Here is an 18,319-nt window from a genome sequence, read left to right on the forward strand (position 1 = left end):
ATACATTTCACGCTCCACGGTAACAAGCCGGCACACCTTTATCAGCTGAAGAGTTCTAAAAGTTCTAGTCCAAGAAGCATTGGAGACAGGAGGCCTCAAATAAACTAAAACGTAGGGGAAAGGTAGACACTGCGCTTTCCTGCAGAGGGTCAGGCACAGATCAGGGGGCACTTATTACTTGATAAGCAAGATGGGCACATAGGAACGTCCATAGCAGAACAGGTCCATGGTCCATTCAGTTCAATCCCTTGTCTCTGACAGTGGCCAGCACCAGCTGGGGAGAGGAAGGTGCAAGGTCCTTTGCTGGGCGGTTATGGAGTGACCTGCCCAAAAGGGGAAATTTCTTCCTAATCCCCACCCAGGGGTTGAACGGGGGAGAGCGACAGTGTTCTTCCAAGCTCCGCCCACAAAATAAGCTCCGCCCAAAGAGCCAGCACTCCCAGGAGCCCGTGCAGATGTTGGGCATCCCGGGCGCTGCTCAGCTTGAAGGCTGGCATCCTTTCCCGCCGTGTCAAGACTGGCTGTGCAGTCTCGGGGGGGCTCCCGTGCAGCCCCTCTGCAGCGGCTCTTCCAGCCGATAGCCTGGAACGGAGACGTCAGCCCCTCCGCCAAGGGCCCCTGGACCCACATGAATGTGGCTCTGCCGGTCTCCTTCCCTCCCACACTGGACCATGTGGGACCAGAGAAGGGACCCTCTCCACAGTGCAAAGGGCTCCCCATGCAGCCTTGTAGGTGGGGCGGGGTGCCTTGGCCTGGCTCCACGCCCTGCGGGTAACGCTTTGCCCAAGAGACTCACTCCCCAGCGCTGAGCCTGGAGGGGCCCCCCTGTGTGTTTAGGAGAGTGAAGTTCCTGGGTTGCTTTGACCGAGCCCTGCCCGCCTCAGCCCTTGGCATCAGAGAGCCTGATCCTGGCTGGTGCTGCGGCCCCTCCATGCTGCCAGAGCAGCTAAGGTGTTTGAAGGGACCTTGCAATGGGCGGGGAGGGAATCATCTCTGCACAGGGGCATCAGGCCTGTACACCTGCCCTGCTCCCCGCTGCTGGCCTAGGGCGCAGCTCAGGGGCGGGACAGGGCGGGAGGGAACTGTGCGATGGCTGTTGTCGGGCCTCCGGGAGAGTAGAGCGATGTTAGAGCAGCCCGGACGCTGCTCTGACTTACAGCAGGCAGGCCGGGGGGGCCCCGCATCGTCCGTTCCCCCAGCACAGCACAGCGTTCCCCCACACTGAGGATCAGGCCCAGCGGATCTGTTCCATCGGTTGTCCATGTGACGGTCCATAACTCCTGGGGGCGGTTCCCTTAGCTCATCTGCTCAGAGCTTGGAAATCCGGGCTCCTTAAAGTCTTCACGCCCCTCCCCCTTTCGTGCTCAAACCCAGGTGCTCTCTGGGCCGAGGAATCAGTGTGGAATTACCAGCCCTGCTCCGGGTGTGTTTATAGCAAAGCCTCCCGCCAGGGAGGCATGGGGAGGTCGTGGGCACTGGGCCGTAAGCCGCACGCAGAACCTCAGCCTTAGAGCTGCTGAAAAGGAATGGAAGTAGGGGGCGAAGCCAAGGGAGGAAAAGCAGGTTCGACGGGTGAGGGGCAGTGACTTTGATTTTGATGCCGTCTGACACTTGTCTTTCAGCTCAGATCTGGTTATTCAAATCCAGTTTCTGCTCAGGTCCCAGAAGAGCCTCTGGCTGTTTGGAACCAATTCGGTTTTCCCCAGTTCCTACAATATATTTTTTTTTATTTACTTCGGGCTATTTTTAGATCACGCACCGGCGCTCACCGCCAATCTGCGGGGGAAGGCGTGCGGCAGCCTGGGAAGCTGGTTCGTGGAGCTCGGGACGTGGGTGTTTCTATTATAGACGCTAATAACCCATCGGGGGGAACGGTGCGGGAGGTGGGGAGAGGCAGCAGGAGCACCGGCAGCTGTATTTCTAATCCTAGCCAGTGGCGGAGGAGAACTGAGGCTGTTCCCCAGTGCCTAAAGCTCAGATGAGGCATTCAAAACCCACTGGAAGTCAAACTCCTTTGACGAGCTTAGCATAACCGCCGAGCCAGGGGATGTGTACCTCCCTCCTCCCCTGTGACTAGCTAGTCCAGCTACTCCCTCTGCATCTCCATTGCTTTTATTGCCATGTTGTCTCTATAGTTTTAAGTGTCCGTGTGCTCGGAGCTGTACAAGACTCAAAACAAGTCCAGGTCCCCACCCCAAGCAGCCTACAGTCAGAGGCCCCGGTCCTGCATCAGGATCTGCGAGAGCACTCCCCTGTACCTACCCAGAATCCCGTTGGAGGGAGAGAGCCCCCGTATTTCTCGGTGGGCATTGTCAGGGTTATTAGAGATAGTTGGGAAAACGGGGGGGGGTTTAACATGAGAAATTTAAAACAAAAAGCTGGTGGTTTGAAATGTGTCCGTTTCCCTGTGGGACATTTTGAACCAATTCAAGGCAAAACAATTCCCTTTTCATGTCAGTCTCATGTAATTTCAGTTATTTAAAACCAAAAAGCCAAAACACCATTTTAATTCAAAATTTCAGAGTTGACCTTTGCCCTTTTCCGGGTGACTTAATTAAGCAAAATCTCAACGTTGTGTCTCCTTCCCTCTCTGCGTAGGTCCATCTGGGCACAGCAGCCCCCTCCTAGCATCGCTGTCTGTTCCTGGGCGACCCCTACACCCGCCACTGGACATCAAGCACTTCCTGACCTTTAGACTCAATGGGACGTCCCCACTCAACCTGTTCCCCAACTTCAACGCGGTGAGTTATTACAAGGCTCAAAGAACTTTCAGGCTGGAAGGGGTGAGATCCGTACATCCGCGTCGGAAACGCAGCAGCGCCAGCGTACGAGGGGGGCAGGGGGAAATGCCAGCAAGGACAGACAACCCGTCACTGCTCACAACGTAACCCCGACAAGGGCTTTCCATGTTCAGGGAGCGGGGAAGGAATAGTCCAGAAATGAGGGTGTGATGAAAAGCAGCACGTTAGCCAGGGAGCAGCTGGTGGGCGGGCCCGTGATGCTAGTCGCTCTAGGCGAGCACAGATGGACTCAGGGCATGGATCCTGGGAATCTGGCGTTGGCAGGAGCCGGGCTCCCTTCCCAGCAGGGTTTGGCCTCTGTTTTCAGAAGCACTAAACGCCCATGGTTTGGCCCAGATTGACAGTTCAGCGGCTCCTGCCAAGAGCAATGGGAGCTTGTGAAAAGCCTGACCCCCTATGAATACACACCTGGGTGGCCAGATTGAAGGGGCCCTTTTGCCTTTAACCACGGCTGGCAATGTTCAGTGCCAGGTGGTATCGAATGGGTCACAGGAAGGGCAACAGGCAGCATGACTCGTTCAAGGTTACAGAGCAGATTAATGGCAGAGCAGGGGACAGAACCCAGATCTCCTGCGCCCCAAGGCACTGCCCTACCCACTGACCCAGGCTGCCTTGTTCTCATTAGTCCCATCGTCCTGTAAATTCCTTCTCACATGGAGCCCTTCTTGTTCTATTAGCTGCCAATCACGGGTTCACCCCTCTCCGCACCTGCCCAGCTCATTTCCTGGTTTGCTAAAGGGGTCTGCTGAGCGATAAACTGCCCATGCCAAGGGAAGCGTGTTTGCAGAACCCTGGTGAGCGCGCTCCGTGGGTCTGTTGCTGCAGAGGGAGGAGGGCTCTGAAACTGACCCAGGAGACACACATTTGCTTTTGAAACGGGGGTGCAGCCCAGATCACTCCCACAAGGCTCCATTCATCACTATTATAAACAGACATTTTAAAAATGCTCCATTTCGACCAAGATCAATTGGGTTTTGCTCCCAGACTCAATAGCAATAAAATAGCTTTGGAGGGGAGTTTTCTGAGATTAAACACATCTAAGGGTCCAAGGAATCCATCAGCTGCCATCTCTCCAGGTTTTGTTGTCCGCTTCTTGCATAATGTCTCTTGTTAGTATACTAATGTCAAGGTCAATCTGCAGGCGAGCCCGGGCCTTGGTTATGTGATACTTATATAATAACGTCTCAGGCGTCTAATCTCCTCCTCCTTTGCCCCCTTAACCAGCAGGGAATTTCAGGGGCCTCTTCCTGTAGCTGGTTGCAAAAAATTTCCATTAAACCCTTTTTTCCATTGGAAAATGGCCTTTTCAACTAAATGGAGGTTTTAACATCCCCACCACCACCCTCCCAAAACAAGGTTGGTTTTACATTTTTGGATTTCGTATGAAAATTTTTCAATTACAAAATGTTTTTGTCAAAAACCGTTTTGTTTTTTTCATTCAAACTTTTCATGGGGGGAAAAATCATTTGCCAACCAGCTGCAAGGAAGGATCTGCGCTGGTATTTGCAGTGGTGGCCCTGGGGTTCAATGGGGATGGACGCCCATAGGGAAACTGAGAACGTAAGTCGATTGTGCTTGGAGGACAGCGCATGAAAGACAGCCAATCCCAATTTTGCATCCTCCATTGAAGACTCTGTCCTGACTTGCTGGGAGACGGACTTGACCTGGTAGGTCTTTTACATCTCTGACTTGCTGGACTAGTAGACGTTAGACATACAAAGACCTGGTGAATCACCTCTTTGAAGAGGAAACATTGTGGTCTAACGGGCTGAGTACAGAGACAGAAAACCTGAGATCTGTTCCGGACTCTGCCCCTGGTTTGCAGGGGGAACATGGGCAAGTCGGTTAGACCAAACTTTGCAAACGTGTCGGCCGAAACGGGACTGACTGCAGGGCTGTGCTGTGATCATCGCAGTGGTTCCTTCGGGCTGTGTAACCTATTAAATCTTCCCTTCCCCGGGAGCCCTGAGCGCTCGGCCCAGATGAAAATGAAGCTGCGCTTGTGTGGCTACTTAGGCACCTAAATACATCACCTCAGGCCTCTGAGTTTGACAACACGGGTGGCTCCTGTGCCTCGTTCCCCCTCTCCTAGGCAGAGAGGGTGACACTGACCTTCCTTTTGTCAATCACGTTGCGGTCCAGGGATGACACACGCTATGGAAGTGCACGTGATTATTGCTGATTATTTAGGGGAAGATTTTCAAAGACATTAGGGGAGGTAGGCTCCTAACTCCCACTACTTCGGGATTCAAGCTCCAAACTCCCCTGGGCTCCTTTAAAATCCCACCATTAGCCCCTCTCTCTCCTGGGCTAGAATGCAGGGTTACCGTAGAAGATGATTTTGCTGATGTTATTAACAGCCATTTTGCCCAGGTTCCTTTTTATAGCAATTGGAGCCAGCAGCTAAACTGACCCAGTCTGTTCCTTATGCCCCTTGGCTGCCCTCCCACCTCCCCGGGCGCATGTGTCCCGTTGTCATGTTGTTTGTTTGTTTTTTAAATGAAGCTTTTGAAAATTCCTTTCCCCTGTGTTTGCTGGAAACGCCATCCCCGCCTGCAGCGTGAGCCAGTGACCTTCCACAGCAGGTCTTTGGTGGTGGGCTCACCTCTGCGAGGTCCCTTAGCTCAGCAGAGCGGTGCTCCACACCTGGCTGAGATAGGCTCACCCGAAGCTCTTGTAGCAGTTTGCCATGCGTGTGCGTGTTTGTGCAAGGCGTAAGTAGCTAAATGCACAGTGGGAACCTGTGATGAAGCTGCGCTCAATGGAAATCTTACACCGCTAGGGGACCCGTTCAAATCCAGCCCTGGCTGGGAGTTTGTGAAAGTCGTTCCCAGCTGACGTGTGGCTGATGGGGCCAGAGCGACTCAGTTGCCCAGGCCCTTTGGAGAGGGTCTCTCCGAGGCAGGGATAAGCACTGGGAGGGCAGCCTGAAGGAGGCACGCCCTCTCTCTGCCAGCTTCGTCCCTCCTCTGGGCAAAGAGGAGTCCCGGCTGCATCCCCAGACCCAGCTCCGCACTCACTGCAGAACAGAACGGTGGAAAAGCTTTGGCACCGTCTAGCAGGAAAAAATACGGATTCTTGTAATTAACCAGGAGAAAATTATTCCAGGGAGGAGAGAGCCTCTGGAGCAGGCCTACTGCCGAGTGCAGCAGAAATGGCATCCGGGTTCCCAGCTGTCCAACTTCGCAAGGCTGAGCCCTCAGCCCGTCGGAGTTCAGGTGATGTTCAGCCCCTTGCTGGCCGGCGCAGAGGCTCAGCGCAGGGCCTACGGGATCCTCAGGGCTGGATCCTGCCAGGGGCGGCGCATTCTGGCCTCGATCCTGCAAAGCTCTTCAGCATATCCTGAACGTGGAGCAGTTTGCTGGGTCAGGGCCATGGCGGGTGCCCAGCACCTCGCAGGCTCGAGCCCTTACGTGGGTTTTAAGTGGCGTGTCAGCCTACTGCTGGCACAGCGCGTGGGCTGACGTTCACGCCTCCTGCGGTTACTGCTTGGCCAGACCAGAGGTGCCCACTGCAGGGCGCATAGACCCCTATTGAGTAATGTGAGGGGGGCTGCTCTGGGCCTGACAGAAGGTGTCCACAGTCTTCAGGTGCTTCTGGGTGGGGTGTCCAATGGGATAGTCCTTGGGCCTGGCAGGGGGGGATCCTTGTTACATCCCTCTTGGGCTGCCCTTAAACAGCCCCGCTCCCTCCGTGCAGAGCGGGAGGGTGAGGAAGCTAGTGGAGCGACAGGACCTATGTTTGGAAACGGTCTGGCTTCCTGGAGCAGCTGAGCCGTCCCAGCTGCCGAGCAGAGGCTGAAGAAGCCCTCGAGCTGGAAATGCAGGAGTTGAGGCAAGACCTAGTTGCAGCAGGAATAAGGAGGAATTTGGCCACCCAGAGGAAGTGAGGGGTGGGGTGGGGGGGGGGGCAGAAAGTTCAGAGGCCCCATCTAGGCAGGTGGCTTTACAGAGGATGACAGCAAAGGCCTTTTCTTGGAGGGCTGCTGGACTCCAGTCTCCATTTAATGCTTCGTTGCACCAGAGGAAGTCAGGCTGGTGTTTCCTTATCTCCCTTTCCGTCTAATCTGCCCTGCCGACAGCTCAGCGAGTCCATCTGGCAGCTGAGTCCCACGTATACGCTGAGGGAAGAAAGAAAAGCTGGTCGTGCTTTAGAGTTCCGATTTCCAGCTACCCTGGGTCATATTCAGAGCTGGTGCAAGGAGAGATCAGCTCCACCCAAGTCAGTGAACTTGCACCTTCTGACCCGAGCCCATGTGCTGGCCCCGCTCCTGCTCCGTCCCGTGAAATGCTCTGCAACAGTCACCCCCACTGCTGAATCCTTTGCATGCTGGGCAGGTCACAAGACTCTCATGAACCCAGCAGATGTTCTACTCTGGAGCAAAGCGAATCTTCCTGAGCTGTGCGCTCTTGCCCCAGAGACGGGGGCTCGTGTTCAGGAGGCGCACTCTGGCTGTGGCTGCATTGAGTTCCTCAAGATCTAACAGCGTCTTGCGAAACCGCAATACCAGAAGGCACAGTCCAAACTGACGCTGTCCCTCTGAATTCCCGTTTCTGACCTCGGTGGCTGGCAGGAAGTTCAACGAGGAGATCTCTATTTATATCAAGAGGAACATCCCGGGGATAAATTGAGTAATTTGAGTCAATAGGACTTGACTATAAAGCAGAGACATTTGCTCTCTGAAAGCACTGTACCCAGAATCTGCTTTCCTGTGAGTTCTCTCCGGAGATGGGGACAGAAGGCTCCGGATGCATTCCAATTAATTCTGCTGGAATCTGTAAATGAAAATCGCATCAGACCAGACACTCCTGAGCCCTGGGAATTGGTACGTACGCTCTCAATGCAGAGATCCTTCAGCAGAGCTGTGTTTAGCATAGGCCAGGACAAGTACATCATGTCGCATTTTACTTTTCCAAAGGTGTTCTTGGTGCCAGGGAGAATAGACTGTAGGGGGCACAGTCCAGCACTCATCTGTGGGAGGAGACTAGGCAGGGTTATGTCTGGGGCTTTTCCAGTGCAATGTCTGTGACGGCAGAAGTTGGAAGAAAGTTATTGGGGTACTTTTTTTTTTTTTTAATAGAAGCACAAGAATTCTCAGGTGGCATCAAAGTGTCGGAACCATTCAGCGTCACCCACCAAAAGGAGTCGGTTTGTGCTTCTAGCAAAGTTCTCTGTGTGCTAAAAACACACTGTTCTCTGCAGATCTGCTTGATGGAACAAAGAGATGCAGAGACAGCGTGTCATTCGCTATCTGCAGTGCAAGCGGGTGACTAGACCGTACAGGCTCCGCAGAACAGCTATGCACTGCATGGCCCACTTCCGAACGCCTTTTCAAAACTCAACGTTAGCTTGGACTTTTGAATACAAGACATGGTGAGGGTGAAACAGCTGTGAAATCTGCAGCTGCAATAACTCTTGGCTTTAGAGTGGGGAGTTGTCTTGAGGTTTCTTCCAGGGGTCTAGGAGCCAGGACTCCTGCCAGGATTCACTTCCCAGCTCTGCCTATGAGGAGGGAAGTCACTTTTCTTCTCTGTCTCTCAATTTCTCCCTCTGTAACGTGGGGATAATTCTGGCCAGCCTACTTCCCAAGATGAACGAATGAGTGTTTGCACAGCGAAGCGAGAGCGCTAGGTGTAAGTGACGTTTTTATTGTTGTGAAGGAGTCTAAAGGGGGAGGATGGCCCAGTGGTTAGGGTGCGAGGCAGAGACTTGGGAGACTCAGGTCCATGACTAGCACTGCCCTGCCTCCCGGGAGGCTTGGGGAGGAGATTGAGAAATGCTCAGGGCCTCGGTAATAGAGGCCCTGTGGCTAGTGTAAGTCGACAGAGGGAAGGGACAGGCGGCATCACTTACTGCTGCAAACAGCTGCCCGTAACCAGAGCACAGGCCCTGTGTCCCGGCATTCTGGGAAATCTTTGCCTCTCTGGGTCCAAAGCAATGAATCGAGTCAGTCGGGTCTGCTCTCCCTCAGCGTTGGATGGGATGTGGCAGCGGCTGCGGGGATGGCCGAGGCAGCGGTTTCATGCTGCACTTTCCAAGGCGCAGGTCTAGAAACAAGCTCTCTTGAAACGGGATGGAAGCTCCCTTGCCCCACGCAGGTTTTGCCTTGAACGGTCCCTTTGGAGTTAGCCAGTTCAGCGCTGCTCCCCGGGCCCGGAGCAGGGGCAGAATGGCTTGTTGCAATGAGCCGCACATTAGAGAGGACGGCTCATATGGGTTGCCAGGCACAGACTGTGTAACACCTTCCCTGACTCTACAGGTGAGTGGTGATGGGAGCAGCACCCAGTGAACGTACAGCGCTCAGAGGTACTTGCCATCAGGGAGAGGAGAAGAAGCCACCTCTAGGAGCCTCAAACCTAAGAGCTCCGTGTGATGGTGTGCGGCAAAAGAGCTAATGCGATCCTGGGATGCATAACCAGGTGAATCTTGGCTGGGCGTAGAGAGGTTATTTAACCTCTGTGTTCGGCACTGGTGCGACCACTGCTGGAACCCTGTGGTCAGTTCGGGTGCCCATGATTCAAGAAGGATGTTGATAAATTGGAGAGGGGTCACAGAAGCGCCACAAGAATCAGAAAACCTGCCTTACTGCGATCGAGTCAAAGAGCTCAGTCTGTTTATGTGAACAGAGGAGGGGTGAGTTGATTACCGTCTATAAGCACCGATCTGGGGAACAAATAAGTAAAAATGGGCTCGTCAATCTAGCAGAGGAAGGTCTAACGTGATCCAATGGCTGTGAGTTGAAACTAGACAAATAAAGCTGAAAATGTGAGCAGTGAGCGTAACTAACCAGGGGTCGTGGAGGCTCCTCCGTCACTGACCGAGTTCAAATCAAGAGTAGCTGTTTTTCTGAAAGCTCTGCTCTAGGGATTAGTCTAGGGATGTTCCGGGGCCAGACTAGATGATCCCAGTGATCCCTTCCGGCTTCGCAATCTAGCGATCTATTAATCAAACCACTTAAACTCTTAAGGACCCACAGGAGCTTGGAAGTTGTTGCCACCGTTTTACAGCTGGGGCAGTCCAAAGCCAAGGGGTTAACAGGCCTGATCTGGAGCGATCCTGACGACTGATGTCAGTAGTGGCAGTGGCAGTTGTGGGTGCTCGTCCCCTCTGAGATCTGGCTCCCTGCACAGTACGAGGCGTTTTCAGGCTCGTTTACCCCGGCTGTAAGTAGTCCACGCTGGGCTCTTCTGCACAAGGGCCGATTTTGCAAGTGACTTGCCCCGGGTCACAGAGGGAATCGTTGTCAGAGCTGGGAGTGGAACCCAGGAGTCCTGCCCCAGGAGTGCCTCTGTATAACAGAACTTTGCTGGCAGGGTTGTTCATTAGTCGTTTCTCATCTGACTTAGACCCAGTGAGGCAGGGCATTACCTGGCGGGACGTGTAGGAGACTGTGCGTGTTAAGGAACGGAACGGAAAGCTCAGGTGAATGTCTGTTGTGCAGCCGGTACTCAGCGCTGCCAAGAGCCCTGTGACTTCCCCAGAGATGTCTGGGAATGTGAAGCAATGACTTTGGGATGTGCCGCTCTCCTGTTCCTCTCAGAGAACCCAGCCAGTGAGGGCAGGAGATCACGTGAGGGGTGATGGGAAGACACCAGAAAAGAGCGTGATGATGTCCCAACCTGTTGGGAAACGGATCGTCCGTTTCATCTCCTTAAACAAGTAGTTTAAAAATCCGTCTGGGGAGGGGGGTAACTTGTCTTTAATTGCCCCTTCACGGCTGCAGACTGGGGCTTCGAAGGGTTAGAGGGGCAGCTAGGGCCCATCCCCAGGGGCTGAATGAATTCACGACGGACTAATGCTATTAAAGTGAAGATGAACTGAATAAAAATTGATTGGACAGTTAAAATGTCCTCTGGTTTTGATATTAATAGAGGATACTTTATATGAAGAGTCCAAAATGGAAAGTGAAGCTTTCTGAGAGGCTGTAATTTAGCGTTAATTAATAGGTGTGTAAATCTCTAGCACGTAGCATCAAGGACCCTTGATCATTCAAATACCAAATTGTCTAGTACCCTTTTGTCTCCATGGCGTGGAGCCTGCGTCTCATCACAGCCCCCTCAGAAGGGCCAATCAGATCTGCTCTCCCCATGCGTTGGAGGTTTTTTCCCCTTTGCTATTAATCCATCTGATTAAATAGTTGAACAATCTTTAACAAGTGCCCCTTGAGCCTTTCTCTCAGCTGCTGTGCTGGTCTCAAGGAGCGAAGCTCCATTGGAGTCGATGGGAAAATGCCCATTTAAACTCACTGGGAGTCTGGCCCAAAGCTTCACCCGGGATCAAAATCTGGTACTTTTATCATAAAAATAATAATCGTTTGCCCATCTTCCAGCCCCAAGTCTCCATGTGTCTATCAACCATTTATGAATTTCCATGGCTCAGCTCTTCTCTGAGGCAGGGCAGTATCACCATCCCCCTTTTACAGCGGGGGAAACTGAGGCACAGACCGAGGAAGTGACTTGCAGTAAATCAGTGGGAGAGCTGGGAATAGAACCCAGGAGTCCTGGTGGCCAGTTTGGAGCATTAACCACAAAACCATCCCTCCTTGCATCCCCGTATGGCAGGACATAGGTGTGACGCCTGCAGCTGACTGACGTTTTGTCATCAAAAGGTTGAGGTGTTTTTCCCCCCCCAAACAATGGCATTTTGAACCATTCAAAAATTTTCTGTGCAAATGCTTGGCTTCTTCAAAATGTGCCTGTTTTTCATCAGAATGAAACAAAACTATTTTATTTCAATTTTTACAATTCAGCGTAATGTTTTCAGTTTTTCCGTATTCCTGCTTTTCTAGTGGAAAAAAAGGAGTGGAAAGGGGGAAGAGTGCAGACATCAAATTTTGGTGTCCCTTTCGATGGAAAAATGGAATATTTCAGCAAAAAACGTTCCCCAGAATAACAATATTTTGTTTCTTTCTAAATTTTGCACACAAAAAACTAGGTATATTTCAGTCACCTTAGTAACAACCTCCAAACTGTATTCTGAACTGTGTCTTGGTCTATTCCGTGTCTAACACAGGCTTGGACACTACAGTGCAGGGGTCGGCAACCTTTCAGCAGTGCTGTGCTGAGTCTTCATTTATTCACTCTCATTTAAGGTTTCGCGTGCCAGTCATACATTCTAACGTTTTTAGAAGGTCTCTTTGTCTAAGTCTATAATATATAACTAAACTATTGTTGTATGTAAAGTAAATAAGGTTTTTAAAATGGTTAAGAAGCTTCATTTAAAATTAAATTAAAATGCAGAGCCCCCCGGACCGGTGGCCAGGACCCGGGCAGTGTGAGTGCTACAGAAAATCAGCTCGCATGCCACCTTTGGTACGTGTGGCATAGGTTGCCTACTCCTGCTATCGTTTCACATGGGCATTTTAAATTGATGGGAGGGAAGAATCTGTTTCCTTCACAGACTCTTAAATATTCCCCATTTTTCCCCAACTAGTGCAGGGCCAGTAGGCACACTTGTGCGCTCGCACACGCACGCTTTTGGATTCAACTCGTTTTACTGGTGGAAGATCTTGAGGCCGTGTCTAGACTTCGGCACTGTCGCTGGACTGCTGTAGCGCAGACGCTCCCTACAGAAGGGGTTTTCCCATCCATGGAGTCAATCCGCCTCTCCCAGGGAGCTAGAGAATTCTTCCGCTGACCCAGCCATGTTTATAGAAGGGGTCAGGTCGACCTAACTACGGCCCTGAGGGCGTGACCAGGTCTTAGTGTCACATTCCTGGGACTCTCCTAAATGTCTGTGAAATCCTCGGCTGTGATTTGTGGTTGTCCTGTTGTGTATTATGGTAGTACTAGAGTCTCCAACCGAGATCAGGGCCCCGTGGGGCTGGGTGCCACTCAGCCCCATCGTGACAGACGGGCCCTGCCCTCAGGAGCTCGCAGTCCTACTGGGCCAGGCAGCGGAAGGATTATTATCTTTTTCCAGTTGAAGAACTGGGGCCCGGAGAGGTTCTGTGACTTGCCCAGCCAGGATCACACAGGAAGCCAGTGGCAGAGGTGGGAACTCAGATCTCAGGAGTCTCAGTCCAATGCCTCAACCCAAGCCCATCCTTCCTCCCTGAGTTAATTATGGGCACTGCTGCCTAGAACCACCAAACCCAAGAAATATCTGCTACTTTCCTGAACTTCCCACCCATGGCATCTTCTTAGATCTATAAATTCCACTCCATCTTCCTCCTGGCTTCTCCGGTTCTTGGCTCCCTCCTGAGGTGCCAGACATGGGGGATGAGCTCCTTAAAGGCAGAAGAGCAGCAGTTATCGGTTAAAATGCTGGCATGGACACAGCGCCTTGATGCAGCACTGCACGGAGGAGAGAGATTCCTCTTGGTTTTTGCACTGTGTGGGTGCTGCTGTGAGTGCACTGCAGTGTTCGTTGTCAGAGGTGGAGCAGCGTCTTTGTCATCGCTAGAGGCCTCTGGTCCCCCCATCAGAACCCAAATGCCTCTTCATTTATATTCCAGATAAGTGAGTAAAATTTCATAGCAAACAGGCACTTCATTAATCACTCGATATTACCATTCTGCTCACTCCTGGAATGGAATTTGGGGTCTTGATAATGGCTCTGTTGTCCAGGCATGTGCCCTGAAGACTGATGCACCTGTCTCTGCAACTAAATAGCTTTGCAGAGAAATACGATCGCCTGAAAACCCAAGGCTCCACTGACAGCAGGACGCAGATAAGATAATCTTCCTATGCCTCCGGGTAGCGAAACAATCCTTGCATTATAGATTATAGCTGCACTCCAACAAAGAGATTATTCTTATTTTCCCCCCTTAATAAATGCATTTTGTTTAAAACAATTATGGCTTTTCGAATAAGTTTACTGCTCCGGCTGAGGAATAAAATGACACTGAGCGTCAGGGGGAGACAGACCCGCTGGGGGCCGTCGTTGGGCTGTGTGCGTCTGCCTCGTCTCAGAACCGCTGCCCTTTGATGAATCGTCTCACAGAAAGACAGGGCCCGTTGCAAATAGCTGAAGTTGTTCGAGTTCTGGGCAGAGCAAGTGCATGCGCCCTGTGGAGTACCAGGGGATTCCTGGGCCAATAGAAAAATGTTACCGAATAATTGTGATAATAGTTTGCTACAGCATGAAAAATAAATGACTTCTTATATTGCAGGCCCCAATCGAGAGTGGCTGGTGCTAGGCGCTTTCCTTACCCGTAGAGGGCGCCAGTGTCTGCCCCAAAGTACCTACGAGCTGAATAGACAAGTCAGACAAAGGGGGGAGGAGGAAAGGGTCACTACCCCCACTTTACAGGTGGGGACCTGAAACACAGAGCAACTGTGAGGTGGCCCCCAAGGATTCCCCTCCCTGTACATTGGTCCCTGCATGTGAGCGCTTCAGCCTAGATCCCAATGGCAGCAGTAATGTCGAAGTGCTCCCAGAATTGGCGGCCCGGCGAATACGTTAGCTGTGGGCTGGGCAGCTGTCTAGGCGTCGGAGCAGGGAGTTTGCAGGGTTCCTTGTTCCGAGCTCCACCCCCGTCGGTGGGTCTGCCTCGCATAGGATGTGAGGAGAGCGAAGTGTTGTCACTAGGGTGGGATTCGCTGCAGTGCAGAGAGGGCAAAGCACAAGGTACAGGCACTGTGGAAACCCCGCAGTGCTTAGGTCTTCTGCTGGCCTTGCGAGGGGGTGAATTTTACTCACTGTTTAACAGCAAACAAAGGGTTAATGGCTGGTGACTCGTTTTCATCGCCTCCGGGTCCAAACTCTGAGACCCTATTTCAGTGGCTGAGGTTCCAGTTAAGTCACCTGGCAACACACCTGTTTCGTTGGGCTGCTGAGGAGAGCAGCTGGGGACCTCAAATGAAAACCGATAATTTGCCATCCACGACATTGACATCTGTTGTGAACGGAGAAGGGATCAGAGAGGAGGGAGAATCTCTGAGAGCTTCCTGGATCTATCCCTGAACAGTTACCCTGGGGGACTAGGTGCCGGACTCCTGGGTTCTATTCCGGGCACTGCCCCTAACTTGCTATGTGTCCATGAGGAAACCTCACTCTTGGTGTGTGTTTGCCCCCTCTGTAAACGGGGAGTAATGATCCCCTGCTCTCAGGGGCCATTGACTTAACGGGCATTGAGATCTGTGGGTGAAATGATGATAAAGAGGAATTATTTCTCCCTGGCACTCAACAGCCAGGAGAAAGCAGGCAAGCCCGAGAGGCTGGGGAGAGGAAATATTGTCACCCCTCTGCTGAGCAAGCGCAGATCATGGGGCCCTGCAGGTTGGTTTCCAAAGGAGAGACACCAGCGAGGCAAAGTCTGCACATTTTCTTAGTGTAACGTGCTTTAGTTACACCGTGTGCCTTAGTCCTTCAGCAGAGGTGGTCACAAACAGCATGCAGGCACAGCCGCTCTCTCTGAAATCTCGGGCCAACACCAGGGCCTGGTTCCCCAAGAGCAAGAATTGGCTCTAGTTGGAGAGACTGAGGCAGGGACCAAAGTCTCCTGCTGCTTGCTACAGCTCCTCGGAAAGAATGAATGGGCATCGTAAAACAAACAATGAGGCAGCATTTCTTCAAAGACCGTACGCACTGGCAGGCAAAGAAAAAGATCTTGCAAGACTGTGTAACAGCGCCCTCTTGGGGCTCCTGCTGTAACAATATGATAAGAGGTAGGAACATTCGGACTGCCTGGCAAAACCTCCCGGTGTGTTGGACATGGGGGGATGGGGACAAGTCTGGATTCTGCCCGGACAATACCTGGAGGACGGCACGTGCCAGACCTCTCCCCTGAAGGAAATGCTCTTTTACCTGCCAAGGCCTGAGTCGAAAGGTCCTTGTTTTCCCTGCTAGAGCGCAGGGGACCTCCAGCTAAACCAGAGAAAGGAGCTGCATGTTCTGGGTGTTGGCAGGTCCCGTCAGCAGTAGCTGAGGAAGGAAAGGGTCCCCAGGACTTTGGCTGGGCAGGGATTCTGCATGTCCCTATTGCAGCACTGCAGCGTGTGCTGTTCCCGAGCCGAGACTGGGGTGCTTTGCCGGTCTGTGTTCGAAGCACCGAGTAACCACATGCCCTCCCTCCCTCCCCTTCCAGATGGATCCCGTGCAGAAGGCCGTGATCAATCACACCTTCGGCGTCCCCTCCCCACTCAAGAAGAAGCAGTTCATCTCCTGCAACATCTGCCACCTCCGATTCAACTCCGCGGTAAGCTGTGTCTGCAAGGGGTGGGGCGGGCAGTGCCGAGGGAGAGGGGGCTTAGCAGCCGGATGGTCCATCTGGTGCTTGAGACAAGGAAGGAACAGGCTCCTTCCCATAAGCGGACGGTGGGCCAGGTCCGCCATTGCCAGCGGCTTACGTGGGGGACAGCCGAGGAGGGGGCTGTCCGGAGCCATCGCTGTCCCAGCCCGGGAGCTCTGGCTGCTAGAGAACGCAGCAGCTGGCTGAACACCAGCTGGGCCCCTTTGCGCTCACCCTGCCTGCCCCGAGGCGCCCACTGCGCTGGGCGGGTCACTGGACCAGGACTCTGGGGACCTTGCTGCCGTTCTTGGCTCTGCCACAGAATCCCCATGTGACCTTGGGCAAGTCTCCTCCTCTACCTTGTGCCTCAGTTCCCCATCCCTGAAATGGGGATAATACACCCTGATCTCCCAGGGGATGCTGGGGGGACAAAACCCCCGCGCCTGAGTACGACGACGAGGGTCAGCTAAGTAACTAGAGAGGTAGGAGCCAGCTCTGCAGGGGGTGTTTCCAGTCTGGCCTTGCAGAAGGTTTCTGCTTCCTTTGCACCCTTGAGAGTAGCTCATCCAGAAAGAAAGCAGAAAGGGGAGGGTGGAAGGGGGTTCTCAGGACATAGGGAAGCCCCAGGAGATTTCTCTTGTCTTTCAAAGGGAGTTGGAATAAAGAAATGTCCTGATGCCTAGGCCAGTCCCAGTAAGGCTAAGGCCTTGTCTATACTAGAAAAGTCTTAGGTCAGCAGCTGGCCTTTGCGGGTGGGTTTCACACACTGAGGAACAGCAAACGGAGGCGTTCTTGGCCTGCACCGGATTCGTGAAACCAATTTAAAAACTGAGCTAGTGACATTGGTGCAAAGCCCGGCCTAATGGACATACATATAAACCGCTTCCCCTGTGCTCTGACACAAGCCAAGTCACCAGTGAGTTAAACAAACTGAAGTGCATCTGCGGTAGATGTTTGCACTGATTTGACAAGTCGAGTTTTAAACCGATTTCATCAAACCAGTTCAAGTTTGCTAGTAGAGACAAGGCCCAGCCGAGTTCTCTAAACAGGCCGGGAACATTGGTAGAACTCCGGTGCTTAACTCCACGCTGGGCCAGCGCCCTGCTCCCCGGTGCACCAAGCAAAGGCATTTCTGGAGTATGTAATCCGGTGCACATAGTTTTAGATACAATTACAAACTGTGGCCAGATCCTGGCCATGTGAAAGCGCTTGCAGAGGAGTCACCCCCATTTATAGCTTGGGTAAATTTGCCCCGTAGCATGGAAACTGGCCTGGGTTAAGTCCCCTGCCCCACAAGGGAGATAGGCCCATTAGACGGGTTCACCCATCCCCTCCAGGGGTTCCTCCCAAAATAGGGTTGGTCATCATCACCTTGTCTCTTTGCATCATGCCCCCCTTTCCACCCTGGGATTCGTGTGTGTCTCATCACAGCCAGCCCTCTGCAACGGGAAAGCCCTGCAGCATTCGATGGCTTCCCTAGCTTTAATGGGAGGAAGTGTTGCCTAGTGGTTTGAGCAGAGGACTGAGCCATGGGAGACCCGAGCTCTAGTCCCAGCTCTGACACAGGCCTGCTGGGTGACCTTGGGCAAGTCACTGCATCCCGTTGTGCCTCCGTTTCCCCATCTGTAAAATGGAGGCAATGATGCTGCCCTCCTTTACAGAGCTTGGAGATCTACTGATGAAAGAAGCTAATTATTATTATGGAAGGGCAGCAAATTGTAAAGCCAGCCTCTTTCCCTTTCCGCCGCACCCTCTGTGTTACACGGTGCCGCCAGAGGGCTCATTTCTACAGCCACGTTCCAAGGCACAGTCGCGGCTTGGGCACACCCTGCGCACATGGTGCTGCAGGTGGATTTACCCCGACACCTCCAAGTTGCTCTGCACCCCTGCTCTGCCCCCTTCTGGTTCTTTCACCCCTCTCTTCCTCTCCACGGGACCGGTGGCAGCTGCGCCCTCCCTCTCTGCCACGTCTGTTCCTTTGTCTTTCCGCTGCTCTTCATTTCGCTCAGGTCCGCTCCGGCTGCCTCACTTCTTGGCTGGAACGCTTAAGCTGCTTTATCAGCCCGTGCAGTTCGTATGTGTTCCCGGGAGCTGAATGTAATCTTTGCTGCCTCGGCTCTGCAGAGCTCTGATGTGCTGGGTGGGTTGTTGGGGTTTTTTTTAGCCTTTTCTTCCAAATCAATCAAACATCTTGTCGAGGGGAGGAAGGTCATGTTCATTCGTCCCCGGCAGTAATGAATTGTACCCGGCCAATCTCTTGTGGGGGGGAGCTGATTAGAAGTTTAAAAGGAAATTCTCAGTCAAATCAGAGGCTGCCGAAGTTGGGTGGATCCCCAGCAGAGAG

General features: G+C 52.7%; 1 protein-coding gene across 7 annotated transcripts in view; it reads left to right on the forward strand.

Moving 5' to 3' along the window:
• ZNF385C (zinc finger protein 385C) overlaps window positions 1-18,319 on the forward strand; it is a 185,585-nt gene that overhangs the window by 143,657 nt on the left and 23,609 nt on the right. For 6 of the 7 annotated variants that reach the window (XM_065577944.1, XM_065577945.1, XM_065577949.1 and 3 more), the window contains 2 exons: window positions 2,599-2,741; window positions 15,832-15,942. In XM_065577944.1, coding sequence (XP_065434016.1) covers window positions 2,599-2,741; window positions 15,832-15,942 — 254 coding nt within the window. The remainder of the gene's footprint in view (window positions 1-2,598; window positions 2,742-15,831; window positions 15,943-18,319) is intronic. The other variant, XM_065577948.1, reaches the window with a different exon arrangement.

This window comes from Chrysemys picta, chromosome 24 (assembly GCF_011386835.1).
Source record: "Chrysemys picta bellii isolate R12L10 chromosome 24, ASM1138683v2, whole genome shotgun sequence".
Lineage (NCBI taxonomy): Eukaryota > Metazoa > Chordata > Testudines > Emydidae > Chrysemys > Chrysemys picta.